Source organism: Anomalospiza imberbis, chromosome 8 (assembly GCF_031753505.1).
Source record: "Anomalospiza imberbis isolate Cuckoo-Finch-1a 21T00152 chromosome 8, ASM3175350v1, whole genome shotgun sequence".
In the NCBI taxonomy this organism is placed as follows: domain Eukaryota; kingdom Metazoa; phylum Chordata; class Aves; order Passeriformes; family Viduidae; genus Anomalospiza; species Anomalospiza imberbis.
Genome location: NC_089688.1, coordinates 31,401,200 through 31,424,715, shown reverse-complemented (window position 1 = coordinate 31,424,715; position 23,516 = coordinate 31,401,200). Strand labels below are relative to the sequence as shown.

Here is a 23,516-nt window from a genome sequence, read left to right as displayed (position 1 = left end):
TCCAGTCATTTCCCATGGAGACAGCAGCCCAAAGTGCCCTGAGTCCTTCCCCAGCCTCCTAGCTCTGTGACCCCTCAGTCCTGTTCTTTGCCACCTCTCTGAAACCCTATTCCTGCAGGCCACAAGAGTTTGCTGTGCTCTCTTTGTGCAAACAGGGCTTTTGCTTGGCATACGCTCAGCTCATGAGGAACAGAAAGCACCAAGGTTGCTGCTTTGCCCCACATCTACCAAGAGAGGTCAGCATGGCTGCTTCCAAGGGATGGCACCAAAATCCACCAGTGGGACATGTGCCAGGGGTTTGGGTCACTCTGTAAAGAGATCTGGAGCATTAAGAAGAGCAATGAGTGAGAGATGACAGGGTTACCTGGTGTGCTCTCCTCTGCTCTCATAGATGTTTTCTCTGGTGTGCTCATCAATGGTGAGGTTATCATCCTTGTGAATGTGGTCGTATGTGGTGAGGTGATTGTCTCTGGTGAGGTGGACATCTCTGGTGAGGTAGACTTCTCTGGCATGCTACTGGATGGCACTGTGCTGGTCAAGTATATTGGGCTGGATGTTCCTGCTAAGGAGGTAATTAGTGGAATGGAATGGACACGGAAAGCAGAGCTGGACAATTAATGGGGGAAGAGGGCATGGAACTCTGTCCTGTCATTTTGGAAGTCTCCCTGCAGTGCAATCAGGTCTGGGAAGGAAGTCCAGGGGCACTAAAGAGAACAGTGAGTGACAGTGGACACCGTTACCTGTTTTGCTCTCCTCCACTGTGGTGTCCAATCTCACTGTGGTGGTCATATCAGGCAGTGAGATTAACAGTGGTAGGGCAGTGGATGACACTTCCATCTCTGGTGAAGTGGACATTTCTCCTGGGGAGGTTGTTTGCCATGTGTTGGTTGTGACCTCTAGGGTTGTCATTGGCACTTCTTCCACCAGGAGGGACGTCTCTGCTCTGGGGGCTGATGACACCATGGTGGCTGTTTGCAATGGGGATGTCACCTCCCCTGTGCTGGTTGTTAATTCAGTTGTGGCCATCTCCCCAAGGGATGTTGTCTCCTCTGTGAGGACTGTTGATGCTGGCATTGATGTCTCTCTTAGAAATGCTATTGGTTCTGTGGGTTCTATCCCTTCTGTGGAGGTCGCCTCCAGTGCTGAGGCTGTTGGGTCTGTTGATGTTGGCTCTGTTGGTGTTGGATCAGACTCTTCTGTGAAAAGAAGAAAAACACCCCACACATGAGCACTGTGCAATGGATATGTCTGTGTGGTAGCTACCAGCCCAGATCCTCAAGGATGAAGTGAAATCAAGAGCAATTACTCTGATGGCATAGTCCTTCTTATCTGGGGTCAATGGAGAGAATGGAGGTGGATAACAGCCAATTTAAAATTTTTCTTGGAAGTGGTATTTCCAGATGGTAAGCAGGGTAAGGTTCTGGAGTGGCATCTGCTTCCAGCCCCAGGACTCCACAGCCCAGACACAGCCTGAGACTCTACAGGTTCCTAGTATGAAGGGGGGAGCTGTGGGGCTGCTGGCAGCCCCAGGGCTTGGACCCGTCCCCATTGTAAATGCCCTTCTGCAGAGGATCAGGAACATCCCCAGGAACAGTCTGGGCGGTGGTCTTTGGATGGTGCTTGGTGCAAGGGCAGGAGTGGACCAGGCTGATGTTGGATACATCCAGCCCTTAGAAGGCACTGGAGCTATGAATGCAAGCAAGAAATAAATGTCATTTTAAAAGGCTCTGAACACATCACACATAGATTAATACAGGTCTGGTAGCAATTTTTATTCTTTTCTTCTAAGTGAAAAACACTGGTGAAGCACTTCCTTCAGTAATGGATTCAGCTCTCCAGGTTCTTACTCTCTAAGGAAATGTGGAAAACTGCAATATAGATACAAAACACCTGAACAGTCTGTTGTCATCAGCCATGTCTCAGTTCATGATGATCAGTTGTTAATACATATGGAAATAAGAGACAAATAACCCACATTCTCCTAAAAAATAATAGGAAAGTAAAATGATCACAGCAAAGTGAGAGAGTAGTCCAAATGGATGAATATTTGCAAAGGAAAAAGGCATTAATGGACCTAAACAAAGGAAGACTTGAAAAATGAAAACAATGCAAAATGAATTGTGAGCTATGACAATCTGAGCTGTCATTGTGAAATTATTATTGCCCATAACAAATCCATTAAGAATTCACCTTACCCCATTCCTCCCTGATAAACTTTGCCTATCAGACATAGCTTTGCCCCTAAATTTGAACTGTTTCCTTAATGCCTCTGCCAGGTGATTAGATTGTCCTGCATATCTGCAATGTATATCTGATCCTTGGGGTTTTTAATTGCTTTGCATGGATGAGCAAGCGCAGTTTTTACATGACTTTAATGAGAAAAAACATGAGTCCATGCTTGTTCTGCAGGGTCAGTGGAGTGAAAGAACAAGACAGGGGGGGAAAAATGTGGGAGTACCTGAACAGACAACAGAAGCATCTTCATAGTGGGCACAGTTGTGGATCCTCCACCCCGTGTGATTGCAGCGCAGCAAGGACGCCTCATTCCCGCTGCACCTCACGTTGTCCAGCACGATGTCACCCGAGCCTTGCCCGAAGTAGGCACTTCCTAGAGCTGCAATGGCCTTGCCACATCCCACCTGCCTGCACACAACCTGAGCGTTGGCGAGGTCCCAGAAGTCATCACAAACTGTCCCCGACTGTCCTCGGTAGTAGATCTCAACACGACCTTCACATTGGTGCCTTCCGTTCACCAGATAGACATACGGAGCTTTGGGAGAGAGGGCATGGGCACAAAACAGTCAGGCAAACAGGCTGGAAGGGACTGGAAGGAGTATCTACTCTGCCTTCTTCCCCTGTTGTCCCTAGAAGGTGTTGCCCAGCCCAGTACTGTGTGGAGAGAGGTAATTTGTACCTATTTTATTCCTCTCTTCCAGTTCTCAAAATCAGCCACGTATGTTTTATGTGAGATCTCTGCAGTAAAGTTGGGCAGCAGGCTAAGCACAAGTGATTTAAGCAAGAAAATAAATTTTTGGAATAAGTTTAAGGACCCACACTTCACCAAATCCTATAGTTCATAAGAGTAACTTTAGTGGAAGAATCCTATTCTTATAAGAGTAAATTTAGTGGAAGAATTCACCAGAATGGATGATGGTCTCAACAGGATTATAAAAATTTCAATAGGAGTTCAGTGGCTTTATTTCTTCTATACCAGTAAAATTTTATTACAGTTTGAAATAAAATAACCTATCCTATATCCAGCTGATTACTGGATTACATCATTCATTCAGGTAAAGCCCATCTGCTTTTCAGTTTTATATGTCTTGTTTAGACATTGTGGTGCGACCATCATGAAAATCCTGATTTTAGAGGTCCGTTTTTGGTGAAGAAGTTTATTAAAGGCTTTACTATCAAGTGTAAGCAAGCAGATAAATGTTGTAACTTTGGATTTGCAGTATTTACACTCTGGAAATCAAAACATGCAGCTGCACTTGTTATATTTTACTTTGCTGCCAAGTATATATTTAACTTATTATTGAACACTAAGTCATCCAAATCAAAACAAATTTCAAAAGTTAACAGCTCCAGGATTTCTTCACTGCACCTAATTCTTTGCTATTGATCTAGAAGTACAGTCAAGATGGTGACCAAACTAAATTTGCCCTGATGTGTATGACTTTCAAAGGGCAAAGCTATAAAAGTGCCCCTTGACTTATATCTGACTTGTTCCTTCAAATATCTACTTGAACACACACATTTTTGAACCCTACTCACAGGGTTTTTGAGAGGTGAAACAGCAAACCTGGCAAAAAGTCAGAGTGGGATTAGGAAATTAAAGCCGACCTAAGCCAGTTTTATTTGCTTTCATTCAAGGCCTGTCATCACTGTGAGAGCAAAACCATCAGCTGGGGATGAAATTGGTTAGGCTGAATCCTGCCTCACACTTCAAAGGTATCAAAAAGACAAAAGCCTGTGATTATACAAATACAGCAAATACTCTGCTCTGGGACACAAAGGCAGAGAGCAGAAAGAAGAACCAGAGCAGCCAGAGTGAGATGAGTTATCACCAGAAAAGCAGGAGACAGATGGAGAGAATTGATGAGGTGAACGGTGGCAATATAAATTATCATCACAAAGCTTAAATAACTCATTAGAAAAGTCATCAGCAATTATTCTAAGGTGTACACAGAGCTATTAACTCAAAGTCACCCAAACCACTCAGAAAGTGATTATGGATGGAAAAATTCTATGATCATAAAAAATAGTTGAACTGAAAGTATTTAATCTCTCATAATTTTTAGATGTCCATCATTTAGCCACAGTGCAACAGTGTGAAAACCTAACTTCATGTTATATTTTGTTAAATTGTACATAATACCAAGAAGAACCAAATGATACAAGCAATATTAAATATATAGCATATGTGTGCACACGTATACTCTGGAATAAAATACACATGGAAAATAAGTAAAGAAATAAATCTTTCCATAATTTTAAAATCAGATTTCTGGAACTGGAAGAATACCTCATTCATTACATACTCACAGACACAATTCTTACAATGACACAAGGCACTTAGATGAATAGGACCCTGTGGCACCAAAATGAACTCCAAATGAACTCCACAAAATCATCCTCTTTGATGATTAGTTCATAATTTTAGTAGAACAAAACTCTGCTCTTTCATCCAATCCCCCCTTTATTCTTTTGCCCAAACCAATACCAGCCTGAATCTAATTTCTGCTCTTGGACTCAACAGAGAGGACTCCAAGCAGTCTTTATAATTTTTTTTTTTTATGTGCCCTGGAACAAGTCTAAGTTCTTTACCTGTTTTGGCCTCCAGAACTGCGGGACTCAACGAGAGAAGCCATGTCAAAATCATAGTGGTACCCATCTCACCAGACGTTGTTGGTAAAGAGGACCTCACAATATATAGTCTCTATTTCTGAAGGGGAGTGGCTCTACAGGTCTCTTTTTCTACAGCAGAACAATAAAACAACCACAGTCCTCTAATCTGAAACAAACATATGTTTGATTTGTTATTTAATATTTTGTAACTTCCTGGGTTTTGCAAAAAGACGATATCTCAAGAGTAACATTTTCCATTGCCTGGAAGGAACTATTTATGCTACCATAGGTTTCACAATCATGTCATTGTACCAAAAAAAAAAAAAAAAAAAAAAGAGCTCCTGTCCAAAGATACCTTTCAATTCTGGCTGATGCATCTCAGCATTTTTCTTTCATGAGGAGGTTCCTGGTCAGGTATTGGGATGGTGGTGGAATCTTGAAACTTAAATGGGTTTCTTCCAGCAAAATAGCAAGAGACCCTTGCCAACTAATGTGGCAGGTCTCCTTGGGGAACCATGAATGTCCTAAAGCTTCAGCAGACTTTTAATAAAATAAGATCAGACCTGGTGGTCCTGTTTAAATATGAATGGGGGAGGGGGGGGGGTCTCTGAAGAACCTTGCAGCTGAAGTCAACAGCTCCAGCCCCAGTATAAATCTATTCTTTTGGGGCACATTTAAGTACAAGTCAAAATTCCAGTCAAAATTCACTGACAGACAAATTGCAAGGAAGTGTCAGAGAAACAGGGTCAACTGATAACTTTTTGTGCAAACATTGTGGAAAAAATCAGTGGATTTCATGTCTAGTGAAGGAAATTACATAGATCAAAACTAATTTTTCATTTGATCCTTTGAACCAACACATAGTGGAAAAAAGTTCCAATTTCTTCAGATTAAGAAAATGTCTTAATATATTCCTTGTTTAATTTTACATAGTGACAGTTACAGCTGCATCATTCTTTGAAGAATGAATCCAAGGTTTTTCCACAATATGAAATAATGCTTAATTCTCATTCATCACTCTCTTGCCAGAGTGGTTACTTTCCTCTATTTCTGTGTTTCTAACAATTTAATAAGAAACCCTGATGATCATCCTAACACTGAAGAGTCAGAACATTGCTCTCCATCTCATCCCTACCTCCACAGCCATCATGTCTTGGATGGAATTATCACCAGTTAAAATTGTTGCCACATATGAATTTATTGCCTCCAGGGACAGTCATCAAGCAGGAAGACCAAAGCCCAGGGGGAAAAGAGAATTATCTAAAACATCTTTCCACAAAGGCCAATATCATTGGAATGGAAGAAGGAAGTGAAAAATATAAGAGGCCAAAGATAACTTTGGAAGCCATGAAAGTGAACATTCAGAATGGTAAATATGTTTCTTCTTTATCCAAACAACCACATTTACACATGAATGAGGATATGTACACAACACCTGGTATTCACTATTCATATTCTGGTTTTGACACCCTGACAAGAATGAAAAATCCAGTTTATTTGACTGGCCAATCAAACACTGCAATCAGTGAAGCAAGAGTGAGTGATGGATCACAGTTCTTCTCCAAACTCTTGTAATAACTGAAAAAGGGTGAGGAGGAAGGGGAACACAAAAGGGATTTCCAGGTGCTTCAAGTGTAAAAAAAAAAGTCTTAAGCTGCCCAGGTAAAAGATCAAGATTTATTGATTGATTGATTGATTGAACTCTTCACTACCTTCTTCATTAATAAATTATTCATTTCAAGAATCTACATATTTCTAGAGATCTTTATTTTCAGACAATCTCTGCACGATGGACAGAGATAAATAATTTGTTTTAATTAACCTTAGTTAATTAGTGCAAATACCATACAGTATTTCACCCTTCCCACTGACTAGATGAATCTCTTGCAGTAACACATTTTTGTTCTCAAGGTCTTCTTCTGGCAGCTTGAGGTATTTCCCAGCACATCACTCTGAATGAAGCTGCACTGAGCCTTGGAAACACCATTTCTTCAGCTGACAATTGTGAGGGCACTTTGCAAACATACTGGGTTTTTAAAGGTAAAAATGGAAACCAGTGAAAGGACAAACAAGACTATATGACTATAGGAAAGTATCTACGCTGGAATAAAAATATCCACAGACTTCTCCACAAAGGAGTGACAGTCTGAATTCAGGCAGGAAGGTTTGTGGCAGAGATTATTCACCAGGCGCATGACCCTTTCCTCCACATCAAACCCAGTTTTCTTGAATCCTGCATTTCTATAATGCTCATGGATCAAGGGAGATAGAAAGAAATGAGGAGGAGTATGAAACATCTACCACCGGAAGTGTTTGGCAACGCTTTCTGCAGCAATATTTAATACGAAAACCAGTGGACTTGGTAATTCTGCCTTGTATTTTTATCCAGCCTTGGTATTTCTCCATCTGGAAGCCCTGGCACAGACATGCTATGGGAAGACTCAGCTCTGAACAGCACAGGGATGGTGAGGATTGGAGACACCAGGATCTAAGCCTGGGATCTTTCTGCTTGTCTGGCGAAAATAATACTGAGAGAATAGGAGAAGTGTAAAAAAGTTCCATCAAGCTGCACCTTGCAAAAGAGTGTGGTAGCAACACCACAGCAGCAGAAACAGGGGAAGGAGGATACAGCAGGTCAGAGAAGAGAGAGGGAAAGGTCCTGTTCTAGAGAGCTGGGAAAGCCCAGGTCCAGGGGAGTCCTTGCTGTGCTGAGCAGATGGCTGGATTCTTCTGAGCCAGGACAATCCAGTACAGAGAACAGGTGAAGGCAGGTCAGCCTTCTGAGATGCTCTGCCCTCCAAAGGTGGCTGCAGGCAGAGGCGGGAGGAGGACCCTAAATCCTTGTTCCTCAAGTATGGAAAAACCTCTCACTTTCTGTGTGCAGTGCCAGCCCCTACCTGTGTGATCCCTTCTTTACATCATGGAGAGGTGATGAGAGCCCTGACTGGAATCATGAGGAGAAGGCAACTTGAAGGAACAAATGGTACAGGCTGTGGTGCTGGTTCCCGTCAGAGCTGCCCATATCCTCCTTGTCAGGTCAGGTTGTCACCCCAGAGTACAGCTCACCTTCCTCACACGTCACCACTTTGGCTCACCTTGCACATCTGACATTGCTCAGTTCCAAATGAACTTACCTCTTTCACAGCTGGCTGGAAAACAGGAACGTTTCAAGAAGGGCATTTCTCAATCAATACCAGTGACCTTTCCACCTGTATTAAGTAGCTTCTTCCAAATAAATTCTTCCTTTTTTTTGTTTTTTATTTTGTTTTCACATGGAGAGAGATCACACTTCCTTATGGGAACTTATGTACATTCTCTCCCTCCCACCCATTCCAGGTGTAGAAATATGTGAGAGCAAGAGCAGGAATCATTGCTTGGCAAAGTCACTTTGTCAGAAGCCACATTCTCCAACCCAGCAGTGTGTTAGCCATGAGTTCACACATACAAGTGGGATGTTTGCAAGTACACAAAAAAAAAAAAAGGATTGCTCAAAAAAACATTTTCTTTCCTGTTATTTTTAATTACATATTTAAGTAATGTGATTATATTCATCCTCCATATAAAATCGTATAAATGGCCTATATTTACTCAGAGAAATATGAATTTGGGAAGAACCAACCTGCCCAAAGTCAGGACTGCTGTACAGCAATAACTCTTCACGTGAAGCCCCTGAGCATATTTGCTTGTGGCTCATTATTGAGATTTTTTACTGCAAAAAAACATTTTTCTCGTACTACTTCCCAGTGTATCTATGGTGCTACACAGGTGTTTCATCTGCATATCAGCAAGGGCCAAATAAGTCAGTTCTTGTTTCTCAAGTCACCTATTTCAGTCTTCCCAGACAGACACTCAATGAGGAGTTCAACAGAAAAGCTTTGAAATGTCCAGCACTGAAGATGCTTATTTGGATGCTGGGACGAAAGAATCAATCCTTCTTTACACCTTAGGTTTTAAAATCAGATTGCTTTATAAATTCAGTTCATGGTAACATCAGGTGTAATCTTGATTCTTCAAACATGGTCTGGATGGTGGAATAGCCAAGTAAGAGCTGCCCTTCACACTGATTGCAAACCCAAATAATGAAGCAGGTGGCTGGTGAAAGTATCCTTCCTCCTCCATGCCTTGAGCTGCCTCTCAGAATTTCTGGTACGGGATGGTCTCCTGCAGTTTCCTCTTCCAAAGAAATCCTCCACCTGTCAGAACAGCAGCTACCAGCACCACGGTGATCACAGCCAGAAGAACGTGGGAGCTGGCAGCAGGCTCTGAGCTCAGAGTCTCCCCTTTTGCCTGGATCTCAGAGGCCAGCCCTGAGCATAAAAGAGGCAGAGAGAAACTTACTGTTTTGTTTTTTTTTTTCCCTGAGCTAGTTAATTGCAAAGGTAATTAGGCAAAGAGAATTTGAGTTAAAAAGCTCTAATCTGGATCTGATCAGAAAACTGCAAATTATTTCACAAATTATTCTGTGGCCATGCAAAACAAGTAAAGATTGTGGCAAGAAATTAAAGAGAAACTGGGAGTCTGTAATGATTACACTCAAAGACCCTAAGATGTTGCTTTCTGGTAGTGGAAACAGCAGCTACAGGACACTGAGAAACAGCATTTCCAAGAGGACCTAGAGATTGATTGTAAATAAATAACAGACATGCAAATTAGGCACAGACATCTTTGGCAAATTAATATAAATCAGATTAGTTACATCTCATCCCTCTTCCCATAGAACTTAAACAATTGCCATTTGATATGTGCAGAACAAAGAATGGATCTAAAGTATGATAGAAAAGAAAGAGCTTGTAAATCTAATAGAACTATTATATATATATATATATATAAATAAATAATCCCCCAAAAGAATTATAGCAGAGTTGTAAATAAACCAGCAAAGGCCCATTTCAGAGCTGGATTTCCTGTCTGAACTGAAATGCAAACAGACAGTAACACACAGAGTCTTACGTTATTAAAGATATTTAAACTTACCAGTGTTCCTGTTCTCAGCGTGAGCTTCCCGAAGCTGCACAGGTCCAACAACAACATTCACTTGCTGGTGGGAAGAATCTGCATTCCTCTTGAACCTGCTAACACAGCCTTGGTAGCAGCGGGAGGAGTAGTCATGGTACCTGCACACCAGCAGCTCACACCGCAGGAACACCGACGGGAATCGGTTCACGAACGAGAAGGCGTTAAACCCAAACCGAACGACATCGCTGCGTGGCGAGGGGAAGAGAGCGTAGCTAGGGTCACTAGCACACCTGGAAGGAAATAAAATCAACAGATTAGCTATTAACTCACAGCTTCACTGGAGTAGAAGCACTATTACATCCTCTCTTTGCAATAAGTTCCAAGGTTAAATATAAAACCAGGAAGTAAAAGAGAAATCAAAAGGTTTTAAAAAAAAGTGCTTTTAGTAAGAAGAGAAATTACTAAATATGCACAGCACAGAAATTTCATAGCTTAACAAGTTCTGTGTAAACATGAATAGCTGAAAAATGGCTAGTGGTTCTGCTGGTTTCTGTGTTTCAGGTGAGAGCTTGTCATGCATTTGCAAACAGGATTTTTCTGTTTGAAAAGAGGCCCTTGAAAGTTGTTGCTGAAAGAGAAAGTTCTCCTTTACACTCTGGAAGCATGAAACTAATTTTAATACACTTCTCTTTAGTGTTTCAATGTACTTTGGTATAAATTTAGGCAAAGAGGTTTAGGTTTCTAGAATAGTAAGAAAATGCTAAGGAATTTCTCTTCCTTTTGGGTAGACAGTTTTGTATTCCAGTAATGATGCTGTAAAACTCATGATGTAGAGAAATGTAGAGCTGTGGACATCCCTCCCTTTCATATGTCTATTTCAGAAACAGAGTTAGACCTCCATTTCCTCATTGACTCCTTGAGTGAAATCTCAGTGCTTGATTGCATTTGGTTGTCATTCTGAATTTTACTTAGGCTTTGCCAAAAAGTTGTTCTTAGAGGAACATTTGCCCTGAGAATTACAACCAATGTACACTGGTCCGAAATCACCTCATTTCACAAAGTAAGCTCTTTTAGAACACATAAAGACACTTTTAGAGCAATTTTTTACAAAGTTCTTACCCACTTTTGGTCAATTCATAGACCAGTGTTCTAAAATCACTAGAATTAGGTGATGCCACACACGTGTCCACAAACACGGTCAGATTTTGGTCAGAGCTGTGAAGAGAAGCTTGGAGGAACAAATTCTGATTCATGTCAACATAGTATGGGAAGTCATGCACTGGCCACTGGAAAGATGAGGAGGTGTAGAACATCAGGCTCACATCGTATCTGCCATACTGGGTTTTGTTGACATCAATGACATCATCAGCAACGTACATGACTTGAACCCAGGTGTTCTGCAGCATTTTGCAGCTGATGTGCAAGTGAAGGTCCTTTTGCCTCTTGATGACTCTGCCAGGAGCAGGCACTTTTATCACGTTGGAGTAGGTGATTGTTTCGTTGTTGCCCTGTTTGACACATTAAATGAGTGTTAAATTACCACATGTGGTCATGTTCACTGCAAATACTGTGAGCATTATGAATTTCTGTATGTGCCAGGTCCTGGCAGTCACAAAGGACATGTCCCACTGAAAAATCCCAAGCATCCAGGATAGGACTGCTCACTTAACTGTCCCCTCTATTTTTGTTCTCTAGAACATCATTCTGAAATAGTACAGGGATATAAGTACCCTGGGAAGGATAAGTAAAAATATTTAACAAATTCAGCCTCCAGAAACACATGCTCCTTTTCTGTGTTTTGCATGCCTGTGGCCTACAACACCCTTTGCAACCCACAACAATTTTCCAAATGGCTTTTAAATTCCCATGTCCAGAGCTGTCCCAAATGTCTTGACACCAACCTGTCTACGTGTACCACAGTCGCTGTATGAAATGTTGAATATAACCTCAGTTGATGTAATTTTTGGTCTACATTGAGGGTCTGCCAGGCTGATGCTGTCCACTGAGTAGCCCTGGGACTGGAGATAGCGTCTGTCTACCACTGCACTCATGTAGGTTGGCAAGCACAGAAGGGCTAGGGAAAAAAAAAAGAATTATTAGTGATTTTGGGTACTTGATAATGCTTTCATATTGCAAGTCCAACAGGTGCAATCACTGCTACCATTTAGGGAAGAGAATTCATAAGCCAAACCACTTATTTTTACACTTGAGACTTAGATATGAGTAAGCAGTAGGACAGTACTGCAACAGGTCACCCAAAGTAGTAGCTTTAAATATTTCATCCTTTGAATATTTCTAGACACATAGCTAGACCAGTTCTTAATGGACCTGACCTGGTGTTGGCAGTAGGTCTGTTTTGAATAGTTGGCCTAGGAAAACTCCAAAAGTTCCTTCTAACCAACATTTCTATGACTCTGTGAAAATTTGTCCAGAAAGGTATAAAAATATATATGAATTATGATGTGATACAAAGAAAATAAGAGTTTAGAAAATGACATAGAAAACACCTAAAGGCAAATAAAATTAATATTTTCAAAGAAGAAAAAGTGGTTATTTTCTGAAAGTGAGCAGTCAATAATCAGTCACAAAATTCAAGTAGGAACATCATCTACGTGGGATTCCTTACTTATTTATAAAATAACAGTGTATAAACACTTCTGAGCAAAGAAGATATTACCAAGAGAACAGAATTAAAAATAGAATGACAATTTACTGGTGTTCTGGTCTGCTGGAAATGACTGATACTGAGCCCGAAAACTTCCACTGGAATATCTGGAGTCACTGTAAAACCTCACAGACATGAAGTTTGAAGATGAGGTGTATGTGAGATGAGAACTAGAACAAATTCTTCCAAGTAGAGGAGAAGATTTGGGTGGCCCATCATAGATCTCAATATAGTCATTATGACATCCACCTTGCAACCTGAGGAAGAAATGAGAACTTATTAAAAAATGCATTTGCTAAACTTTGATGTTTAAATGCTGAATGAACAATATAACAGGATTTTGCACTCACACATTTCCCATGTATATTTAGCTTTCAATTATAGGATGGGAAATGTGCCCAGGAACTGTGGATGCAGTTGAGATTTGGAATTTTTTTATTGCCCAAGCAGAAGGTGGTTTACTTACTGAATGCTATCAAATGTGAGAGCAATGAGGAAATTGTTTGTTACATGTATTTGCCACAAACAATCTGCTTTATCTGAAGGATTCAAAGAAGGACTATGAAATGTTCCGGAGGACTTAAAAAGTATATCACCACAAATAATTTTTTGACCTGAAAAAGGAAAGGAAAAAAAAAAAAAGAAAATAAGGGATAGAAGTGAGTAATTTAGATTTTCTTCAGACCAAATAAAAATATGTTCTATATACAGAAACCATGGCAACACAAGTTTAAATCTCAAAAGAAACATAATGAGAGTGCTCCTCTCAGTTAGGCTACAAGAGTGATGAACTCTTTAGAGTATTATGAGCTGTGCTTGCAGTTATTACCTCTGTGGGCTTCAGGCATATAGGTATGAAATAAAGTAAAAGGTGGTGGCCTAAATACCATAAAATCAGAGAATTAACAAAAGAAAATGTCCCATGTAATCAGCATACTCTGAAATCCTCCCCCAACCATAGAATCACTCAAACACAAAAGACTGGTGTATAGCATATAAAGAATTAAAACAAGAAAGGATTTTTCCCAATGTATTGTACAATACAAATTAAATAGCTTACAACTGCAAAACAGAAATTATGCCACTTCAAGAGAAATGGATTGGAGAAATGGGAAAAAACACATAAAAATAAAAACCTGAAGGAATTGTAACTGGGACTATGCTTTTGGCAGCTGAATGAGACAAAAAAAAAGGAAGTAGCTGAGGCGCTGGAGGATGAGGGAGCATGACAAGGTTTTCTACCACCCAGGGAATGTTGGTGGCACCATGACACTGGGCAATGGAGAGCCTGGGGGTCTCAGCAGAATGCTCTTACATGGTGGGATCAACCAAAAACATAATCCTGCACTCATCCCAAATGTACATTTAAGTCCAGTCAAAACAGAACAAAAGGAAGAATCTTCCCTTGAGAGGGCCTTGACGATGCTCTATGAATTTCAGGTCACCACAACCCTCAATTTCTACATTCTGCCGTGCTTTTCGCAGAATCTGCTCTCCCTAAGAGAAGGCTAAACACAAGCATCTGAGGCACTAATTCTTTCTGCAAGAAGCAGCGGCCAGAAAACGCAGGAGAAATTCAGACCCACCTGAAGGAGCAGAGGTGATGGGGCTGGCCGTAGTTGTGCTTGTGGCAGCTGTAGGGGAGGAAAGGAAAGAGGCAGGTGAGGCTTGTTGGATGAAGGTTCATGCCTGGCTTTCTCCCAGTGCTGGGCACGTTGCTGCCAGCTTGGCACATGGGCAATGGAGAGCCTGGGGGTGTCAGCACAATGGTCTCTTCATGGTGGGACCAAGCAAAAACAAATTCCCGCTCACATCCCCAACACACAAAGAATTCCAGGCAAGAGGGAAGACTTCCTGAAAGAGTCCCAGAATGCAGGCAGTCAAATCAGTGGTACCTGAGCACACAACACCAGCATCTTCATAGTGGCCACAGTTGTGGACGCCCCAGCCATTGTGGCCGCACTGGAAGAGGGACGATTCGGACCCTGTGCAGCTCACATCGTCCAGGTAGATGCTGCCACTGCCTTGTCCAAAGGAGGCACTTGATGTTGCAGAAACAGCAGCGCCACATCCCAGCTGCCTGCACACCACCTGGGCATCTCTCAGGTCCCAGCTATCGTCGCAGACGGTGCCCCGGCCCCCAGAGTGTGAAATCTCCACGCGACCCTCGCAGCGGTTCGTGCCGTTCACCAGGCTGATGGTGGCATCTGGGAAAGAAGGAGGTATGGAAAACTTGAGAAGAGATTTTAGCATGAAGGCACTTCCTCTAGCCAGCCCTTTGGAATCACTCTATGGATTTCAGGCCACCACAATGGCCAGTCTCAGCTCTGTTGAACTGCTTTTCCTGGCATCTCCTCTCCTACGGAGAAAACCAGACACCAAACTCTGAGGCACTAATTCTTTCTGCAAGAAGCAGCGGCCAGAAAACGCAGGAGAAATTCAGACCCACCTGAAGGAGCAGAGGTGATGGGGCTGGCCGTAGTTGTGCTTGTGGCAGCTGTAGGGGAGGAAAGGAAAGAGGCAGGTGAGGCTTGTTGGATGAAGGTTCATGCCTGGCTTTCTCCCAGTGCTGGGCACGTTGCTGCCAGCTTGGCACATGGGCAATGGAGAGCCTGGGGGTGTCAGCACAATGGTCTCTTCATGGTGGGACCAAGCAAAAACAAATTCCCGCTCACATCCCCAACACACAAAGAATTCCAGGCAAGAGGGAAGACTTCCTGAAAGAGTCCCAGAATGCAGGCAGTCAAATCAGTGGTACCTGAGCACACAACACCAGCATCTTCACGGTGGCCACAGTTGTGGACGCCCCAGCCATTGTGGCCGCACTGGAAGAGGGACGATTCGGACCCTGTGCAGCTCACATCGTCCAGGTAGATGCTGCCACTGCCTTGTCCAAAGGAGGCACTTGATGTTGCAGAAACAGCAGCGCCACATCCCAGCTGCCTGCACACCACCTGGGCATCTCTCAGGTCCCAGCCATCGTCGCAGACGGTGCCTCGGCCCCCAGAGTGTGAAATCTCCACGCGACCCTCGCAGCGGTTCGTGCCGTTCACCAGGCTGATGGTGGCATCTGGGAAAGAAGGAGGTATGGAAAACTTGAGAAGAGATTTTAGCATGAAGGCACTTCCTCTAGCCAGGCCTTTGGAATCACTCTATGGATTTCAGGCCACCACAGTTGCCAGTCTCAGCTCTGTTGAACTGCTTTTCCTGGCATCTCCTCTCCGACGGAGAAAACCAGACACCAAACTCTGAGGCACTAATTCTTTCTGCAAGAAGCAGCGGCCAGAAAACGCAGGAGAAATTCAGACCCACCTGAAGGAGCAGAGGTGATGGGGCTGGCCGTAGTTGTGCTTGTGGCAGCTGTAGGGGAGGAAAGGAAAGAGGCAGGTGAGGCTTGTTGGATGAAGGTTCATGCCTGGCTTTCTCCCAGGGCTGGGCACGTTGCTGCCAGCTTGGCACATGGGCAATGGAGAGCCTGGGGGTGTCAGCACAATGGTCTCTTCATGGTGGGACCAAGCAAAAACAAATTCCCGCTCACATCCCCAACACACAAAGAATTCCAGGCAAGAGGGAAGACTTCCTGAAAGAGTCCCAGAATGCAGGCAGTCAAATCAGTGGTACCTGAGCACACAACACCAGCATCTTCACGGTGGCCACAGTTGTGGACGCCCCAGCCATTGTGGCCGCACTGGAAGAGGGACGATTCGGACCCTGTGCAGCTCACATTGTCCAGGTAGATGCTGCCACTGCCTTGTCCAAAGGAGGCACTTGATGTTGCAGAAACAGCAGCGCCACATCCCAGCTGCCTGCACACCACCTGGGCATCTCTCAGGTCCCAGCCATCGTCGCAGACGGTGCCCCGGCCCCCAGAGTGTGAAATCTCCACGCGACCCTCGCAGCGGTTCGTGCCGTTCACCAGGCTGATGGTGGCATCTGGGAAAGAAGGAGGTATGGAAAACTTGAGAAGAGATTTTAGCATGAAGGCACTTCCTCTAGCCAGGGCCTTGGAATCACTCTATGGATTTCAGGCCACCACAGTTGCCAGTCTCAGCTCTGTTGAACTGCTTTTCCTGGCATCTCCTCTCCTACAGAGAAAACCAGACACCAAACTCTGAGGCACTAATTCTTTCTGCAAGAAGCAGCGGCCAGAAAACGCAGGAGAAATTCAGACCCACCTGAAGGAGCAGAGGTGATGGGGCTGGCCGTAGTTGTGCTTGTGGCAGCTGTAGGGGAGGAAAGGAAAGAGGCAGGTGAGGCTTGTTGGATGAAGGTTCATGCCTGGCTTTCTCCCAGGGCTGGGCACGTTGCTGCCAGCTTGGCACATGGGCAATGGAGAGCCTGGGGGTGTCAGCACAATGGTCTCTTCATGGTGGGACCAAGCAAAAACAAATTCCCGCTCACATCCCCAACACACAAAGAATTCCAGGCAAGAGGGAAGACTTCCTGAAAGAGTCCCAGAATGCAGGCAGTCAAATCAGTGGTACCTGAGCACACAACACCAGCATCTTCACGGTGGCCACAGTTGTGGACGCCCCAGCCATTGTGGCCGCACTGGAAGAGGGACGATTCGGACCCTGTGCAGCTCACATTGTCCAGGTAGATGCTGCCACTGCCTTGTCCAAAGGAGGCACTTGATGTTGCAGAAACAGCAGCGCCACATCCCAGCTGCCTGCACACCACCTGGGCATCTCTCAGGTCCCAGCCATCGTCGCAGACGGTGCCCCGGCCCCCAGAGTGTGAAATCTCCACGCGACCCTCGCAGCGGTTCGTGCCGTTCACCAGGCTGATGGTGGCATCTGGGAAAGAAGGAGGTATGGAAAACTTGAGAAGAGATTTTAGCATGAAGGCACTTCCTCTAGCCAGGGCCTTGGAATCACTCTATGGATTTCAGGCCACCACAATGGCCAGTCTCAGCTCTGTTGAACTGCTTTTCCTGGCATCTCCTCTCCTACAGAGAAAACCAGACACCAAACTCTGAGGCACTAATTCTTTCTGCAAGAAGCAGCGGCCAGAAAACGCAGGAGAAATTCAGACCCACCTGAAGGAGCAGAGGTGATGGGGCTGGCCGTAGTTGTGCTTGTGGCAGCTGTAGGGGAGGAAAGGAAAGAGGCAGGTGAGGCTTGTTGGATGAAGGTTCATGCCTGGCTTTCTCCCAGGGCTGGGCACGTTGCTGCCAGCTTGGCACATGGGCAATGGAGAGCCTGGGGGTGTCAGCACAATGGTCTCTTCATGGTGGGACCAAGCAAAAACAAATTCCCGCTTACATCCCCAACACACAAAGAATTCCAGGCAAGAGGGAAGACTTCCTGAAAGAGTCCCAGAATGCAGGCAGTCAAATCAGTGGTACCTGAGCACACAACACCAGCATCTTCACGGTGGCCACAGTTGTGGACGCCCCAGCCATTGTGGCCGCACTGGAAGAGGGACGATTCGGACCCTGTGCAGCTCACATCGTCCAGGTAGATGCTGCCACTGCCTTGTCCAAAGGAGGCACTTGATGTTGCAGAAACAGCAGCGCCACATCCCAGCTGCCTGCACACCACCTGGGCATCTCTCAGGTCCCAGCCATCGTCGCAGACGGTGCCCCGGCCCCCAGAGTGTGAAATCTCCACGCGACCCTCGCAGCGGTTCGTGCCGTTCACCAGGCTGATGGTGGCATCTGGGAAAGAAGGAGGTATGGAAAACTTGAGAAGAGATTTTAGCATGAAGGCACTTCCTCTAGCCCGGCCTTTGGAATCACTCTATGGATTTCAGGCCACCACAGTTGCCAGTCTCAGCTCTGTTGAACTGCTTTTCCTGGCATCTCCTCTCCTACAGAGAAAACCAGACACCAAACTCTGAGGCACTAATTCTTTCTGCAAGAAGCAGCGGCCAGAAAACGCAGGAGAAATTCAGACCCACCTGAAGGAGCAGAGGTGATGGGGCTGGCCGTAGTTGTGCTTGTGGCAGCTGTAGGGGAGGAAAGGAAAGAGGCAGGTGAGGCTTGTTGGATGAAGGTTCATGCCTGGCTTTCTCCCAGGGCTGGGCACGTTGCTGCCAGCTTGGCACATGGGCAATGGAGAGCCTGGGGGTGTCAGCACAATGGTCTCTCATGGTGGGACCAAGCAAAAACAAATTCCCGCTCACATCCCCAACACACAAAGAATTCCAGGCAAGAGGGAAGACTTCCTGAAAGAGTCCCAGAATGCAGGCAGTCAAATCAGTGGTACCTGAGCACACAACACCAGCATCTTCACGGTGGCCACAGTTGTGGACGCCCCAGCCATTGTGGCCGCACTGGAAGAGGGACGATTCGGACCCTGTGCAGCTCACATCGTCCAGGTAGATGCTGCCACTGCCTTGTCCAAAGGAGGCACTTGATGTTGCAGAAACAGCAGCGCCACATCCCAGCTGCCTGCACACCACCTGGGCATCTCTCAGGTCCCAGCCATCGTCGCAGACGGTGCCCCGGCCCCCAGAGTGTGAAATCTCCACGCGACCCTCGCAGCGGTTCGTGCCGTTCACCAGGCTGATGGTGGCATCTGGGAAAGAAGGAGGTATGGAAAACTTGAGAAGAGATTTTAGCATGAAGGCACTTCCTCTAGCCAGGGCCTTGGAATCACTCTATGGATTTCAGGCCACCACAGTTGCCAGTCTCATCTCTGTTGAACTGCTTTTCCTGGCATCTCCTCTCCTACCGAGAAAACCAGACACCAAACTCTGAGGCACTAATTCTTTCTGCAAGAAGCAGCGGCCAGAAAACGCAGGAGAAATTCAGACCCACCTGAAGGAGCAGAGGTGATGGGGCTGGCCGTAGTTGTGCTTGTGGCAGCTGTAGGGGAGGAAAGGAAAGAGGCAGGTGAGGCTTGTTGGATGAAGGTTCATGCCTGGCTTTCTCCCAGGGCTGGGCACGTTGCTGCCAGCTTGGCACATGGGCAATGGAGAGCCTGGGGGTGTCAGCACAATGGTCTCTTCATGGTGGGACCAAGCAAAAACAAATTCCCGCTGACATCCCCAGCACACAAAGAATTCCAGGCAAGAGGGAAGACTTCCTGAAAGAGTCCCAGAATGCAGGCAGTCAAATCAGTGGTACCTGAGCACACAACACCAGCATCTTCACGGTGGCCACAGTTGTGGACGCCCCAGCCATTGTGGCCGCACTGGAAGAGGGACGATTCGGACCCTGTGCAGCTCACATCGTCCAGGTAGATGCTGCCACTGCCTTGTCCAAAGGAGGCACTTGATGTTGCAGAAACAGCAGCGCCACATCCCAGCTGCCTGCACACCACCTGGGCATCTCTCAGGTCCCAGCCATCGTCGCAGACGGTGCCCCGGCCCCCAGAGTGTGAAATCTCCACGCGACCCTCGCAGCGGTTCGTGCCGTTCACCAGGCTGATGGTGGCATCTGGGAAAGAAGGAGGTATGGAAAACTTGAGAAGAGATTTTAGCATGAAGGCACTTCCTCTAGCCAGGCCTTTGGAATCACTCTATGGATTTCAGGCCACCACAGTTGCCAGTCTCAGCTCTGTTGAACTGCTTTTCCTGGCATCTCCTCTCCGACGGAGAAAACCAGACACCAAACTCTGAGGCACTAATTCTTTCTGCAAGAAGCAGCGGCCAGAAAACGCAGGAGAAATTCAGACCCACCTGAAGGAGCAGAGGTGATGGGGCTGGCCGTAGTTGTGCTTGTGGCAGCTGTAGGGGAGGAAAGGAAAGAGGCAGGTGAGGCTTGTTGGATGAAGGTTCATGCCTGGCTTTCTCCCAGGGCTGGGCACGTTGCTGCCAGCTTGGCACATGGGCAATGGAGAGCCTGGGGGTGTCAGCACAATGGTCTCTTCATGGTGGGACCAAGCAAAAACAAATTCCCGCTCACATCCCCAACACACAAAGAATTCCAGGCAAGAGGGAAGACTTCCTGAAAGAGTCCCAGAATGCAGGCAGTCAAATCAGTGGTACCTGAGCACACAACACCAGCATCTTCACGGTGGCCACAGTTGTGGACGCCCCAGCCATTGTGGCCGCACTGGAAGAGGGACGATTCGGACCCTGTGCAGCTCACATCGTCCAGGTAGATGCTGCCACTGCCTTGTCCAAAGGAGGCACTTGATGTTGCAGAAACAGCAGCGCCACATCCCAGCTGCCTGCACACCACCTGGGCATCTCTCAGGTCCCAGCCATCGTCGCAGACGGTGCCCCGGCCCCCAGAGTGTGAAATCTCCACGCGACCCTCGCAGCGGTTCGTGCCGTTCACCAGGCTGATGGTGGCATCTGGGAAAGAAGGAGGTATGGAAAACTTGAGAAGAGATTTTAGCATGAAGGCACTTCCTCTAGCCAGGGCCTTGGAATCACTCTATGGATTTCAGGCCACCACAGTTGCCAGTCTCAGCTCTGTTGAACTGCTTTTCCTGGCATCTCCTCTCCTACAGAGAAAACCAGACACCAAACTCTGAGGCACTAATTCTTTCTGCAAGAAGCAGCGGCCAGAAAACGCAGGAGAAATTCAGACCCACCTGAAGGAGCAGAGGTGATGGGGCTGGCCGTAGTTGTGCTTGTGGCAGCTGTAGGGGAGGAAAGGAAAGAGGCAGGTGAGGCTTGTTGGATGAAGGTTCATGCCTGGCTTTCTCCCAGGGCTGGGCACGTTGCTGCCAGCTTGGCACATGGGCAATGGAGAGCCTGGGGGTGTCAGCACAATGGTCTCTCATGGTGGGACCAAGCAAAAACAAATTCCCGCTGACATCCCCAACACACAAAGAATTCCAGGCAAGAGGGAAGACTTCCTGAAAGAGTCCCAGAATGCAGGCAGTCAAATCAGTGGTACCTGAGCACACAACACCAGCATCTTCACGGTGGCCACAGTTGTGGACGCCCCAGCCATTGTGGCCGCACTGGAAGAGGGACGATTCGGACCCTGTGCAGCTCACATCGTCCAGGTAGATGCTGCCACTGCCTTGTCCAAAGGAGGCACTTGATGTTGCAGAAACAGCAGCGCCACATCCCAGCTGCCTGCACACCACCTGGGCATCTCTCAGGTCCCAGCCATCGTCGCAGACGGTGCCCCGGCCCCCAGAGTGTGAAATCTCCACGCGACCCTCGCAGCGGTTCGTGCCGTTCACCAGGCTGATGGTGGCATCTGGGAAAGAAGGAGGTATGGAAAACTTGAGAAGAGATTTTAGCATGAAGGCACTTCCTCTAGCCAGGCCTTTGGAATCACTCTATGGATTTCAGGCCACCACAGTTGCCAGTCTCAGCTCTGTTGAACTGCTTTTCCTGGCATCTCCTCTCCGACGGAGAAAACCAGACACCAAACTCTGAGGCACTAATTCTTTCTGCAAGAAGCAGCGGCCAGAAAACGCAGGAGAAATTCAGACCCACCTGAAGGAGCAGAGGTGATGGGGCTGGCCGTAGTTGTGCTTGTGGCAGCTGTAGGGGAGGAAAGGAAAGAGGCAGGTGAGGCTTGTTGGATGAAGGTTCATGCCTGGCTTTCTCCCAGGGCTGGGCACGTTGCTGCCAGCTTGGCACATGGGCAATGGAGAGCCTGGGGGTGTCAGCACAATGGTCTCTTCATGGTGGGACCAAGCAAAAACAAATTCCCGCTCACATCCCCAACACACAAAGAATTCCAGGCAAGAGGGAAGACTTCCTGAAAGAGTCCCAGAATGCAGGCAGTCAAATCAGTGGTACCTGAGCACACAACACCAGCATCTTCACGGTGGCCACAGTTGTGGACGCCCCAGCCATTGTGGCCGCACTGGAAGAGGGACGATTCGGACCCTGTGCAGCTCACATCGTCCAGGTAGATGCTGCCACTGCCTTGTCCAAAGGAGGCACTTGATGTTGCAGAAACAGCAGCGCCACATCCCAGCTGCCTGCACACCACCTGGGCATCTCTCAGGTCCCAGCCATCGTCGCAGACGGTGCCCTGGCCCCCAGAGTGTGAAATCTCCACGCGACCCTCGCAGCGGTTCGTGCCGTTCACCAGGCTGATGGTGGCATCTGGGAAAGAAGGAGGTATGGAAAACTTGAGAAGAGATTTTAGCATGAAGGCACTTCCTCTAGCCAGGGCCTTGGAATCACTCTATGGATTTCAGGCCACCACAATGGCCAGTCTCAGCTCTGTTGAACTGCTTTTCCTGGCATCTCCTCTCCTACAGAGAAAACCAGACACCAAACTCTGAGGCACTAATTCTTTCTGCAAGAAGCAGCGGCCAGAAAACGCAGGAGAAATTCAGACCCACCTGAAGGAGCAGAGGTGATGGGGCTGGCCGTAGTTGTGCTTGTGGCAGCTGTAGGGGAGGAAAGGAAAGAGGCAGGTGAGGCTTGTTGGATGAAGGTTCATGCCTGGCTTTCTCCCAGGGCTGGGCACGTTGCTGCCAGCTTGGCACATGGGCAATGGAGAGCCTGGGGGTGTCAGCACAATGGTCTCTTCATGGTGGGACCAAGCAAAAACAAATTCCCGCTCACATCCCCAACACACAAAGAATTCCAGGCAAGAGGGAAGACTTCCTGAAAGAGTCCCAGAATGCAGGCAGTCAAATCAGTGGTACCTGAGCACACAACACCAGCATCTTCACGGTGGCCACAGTTGTGGACGCCCCAGCCATTGTGGCCGCACTGGAAGAGGGACGATTCGGACCCTGTGCAGCTCACATCGTCCAGGTAGATGCTGCCACTGCCTTGTCCAAAGGAGGCACTTGATGTTGCAGAAACAGCAGCGCCACATCCCAGCTGCCTGCACACCACCTGGGCATCTCTCAGGTCCCAGCCATCGTCGCAGACGGTGCCCCGGCCCCCAGAGTGTGAAATCTCCACACGACCCTCGCAGCGGTTCGTGCCGTTCACCAGGCTGATGGTGGCATCTGGGAAAGAAGGAGGTATGGAAAACTTGAGAAGAGATTTTAGCATGAAGGCACTTCCTCTAGCCAGGGCCTTGGAATCACTCTATGGATTTCAGGCCACCACAGTTGCCAGTCTCAGCTCTGTTGAACTGCTTTTCCTGGCATCTCCTCTCCGACGGAGAAAACCAGACACCAAACTCTGAGGCACTAATTCTTTCTGCAAGAAGCAGCGG

The 23,516-nt window shown here is 46.7% G+C and overlaps 2 protein-coding genes across 2 annotated transcripts in view; both read right to left on the bottom strand.

The window, feature by feature from the left end:
- Positions 1 to 360: 360 nt before the first annotated feature.
- LOC137478607 (putative DMBT1-like protein) lies at positions 361 to 6,884 on the bottom strand. The gene is made up of 5 exons (XM_068198583.1): positions 5,984 to 6,884; positions 4,828 to 5,014; positions 2,459 to 2,770; positions 991 to 1,196; positions 361 to 513 (listed from the first exon to the last, which is right to left on the bottom strand). The coding sequence occupies exons 2-5, from the start codon at positions 4,892 to 4,894 to the stop codon at positions 361 to 363; spliced, it is 738 nt and encodes a 245-aa protein (XP_068054684.1). The 5' UTR covers positions 4,895 to 5,014; positions 5,984 to 6,884.
- Positions 6,885 to 8,766: 1,882 nt separating this feature from the next.
- LOC137478606 (uncharacterized) overlaps positions 8,767 to 23,516 on the bottom strand; it is a 37,010-nt gene continuing 22,260 nt past the window's right edge. Inside the window, exons 28-45 of the mRNA XM_068198582.1 lie at positions 22,987 to 23,304; positions 22,130 to 22,441; positions 21,840 to 21,858; positions 21,246 to 21,571; positions 20,395 to 20,716; positions 19,542 to 19,855; positions 18,669 to 18,990; positions 17,807 to 18,130; positions 16,944 to 17,267; positions 16,091 to 16,404; positions 15,228 to 15,539; positions 14,365 to 14,676; positions 12,936 to 13,266; positions 12,518 to 12,726; positions 11,706 to 11,878; positions 10,924 to 11,312; positions 9,823 to 10,094; positions 8,767 to 9,155 (exon numbers count right to left, since the gene is read on the bottom strand). Of these exons, the coding sequence (XP_068054683.1) occupies positions 8,983 to 9,155; positions 9,823 to 10,094; positions 10,924 to 11,312; positions 11,706 to 11,878; positions 12,518 to 12,726; positions 12,936 to 13,266; positions 14,365 to 14,676; positions 15,228 to 15,539; positions 16,091 to 16,404; positions 16,944 to 17,267; positions 17,807 to 18,130; positions 18,669 to 18,990; positions 19,542 to 19,855; positions 20,395 to 20,716; positions 21,246 to 21,571; positions 21,840 to 21,858; positions 22,130 to 22,441; positions 22,987 to 23,304 (5,066 nt within the window). The 3' untranslated portion in view covers positions 8,767 to 8,982. The remainder of the gene's footprint in view (positions 9,156 to 9,822; positions 10,095 to 10,923; positions 11,313 to 11,705; positions 11,879 to 12,517; positions 12,727 to 12,935; positions 13,267 to 14,364; positions 14,677 to 15,227; positions 15,540 to 16,090; positions 16,405 to 16,943; positions 17,268 to 17,806; positions 18,131 to 18,668; positions 18,991 to 19,541; positions 19,856 to 20,394; positions 20,717 to 21,245; positions 21,572 to 21,839; positions 21,859 to 22,129; positions 22,442 to 22,986; positions 23,305 to 23,516) is intronic.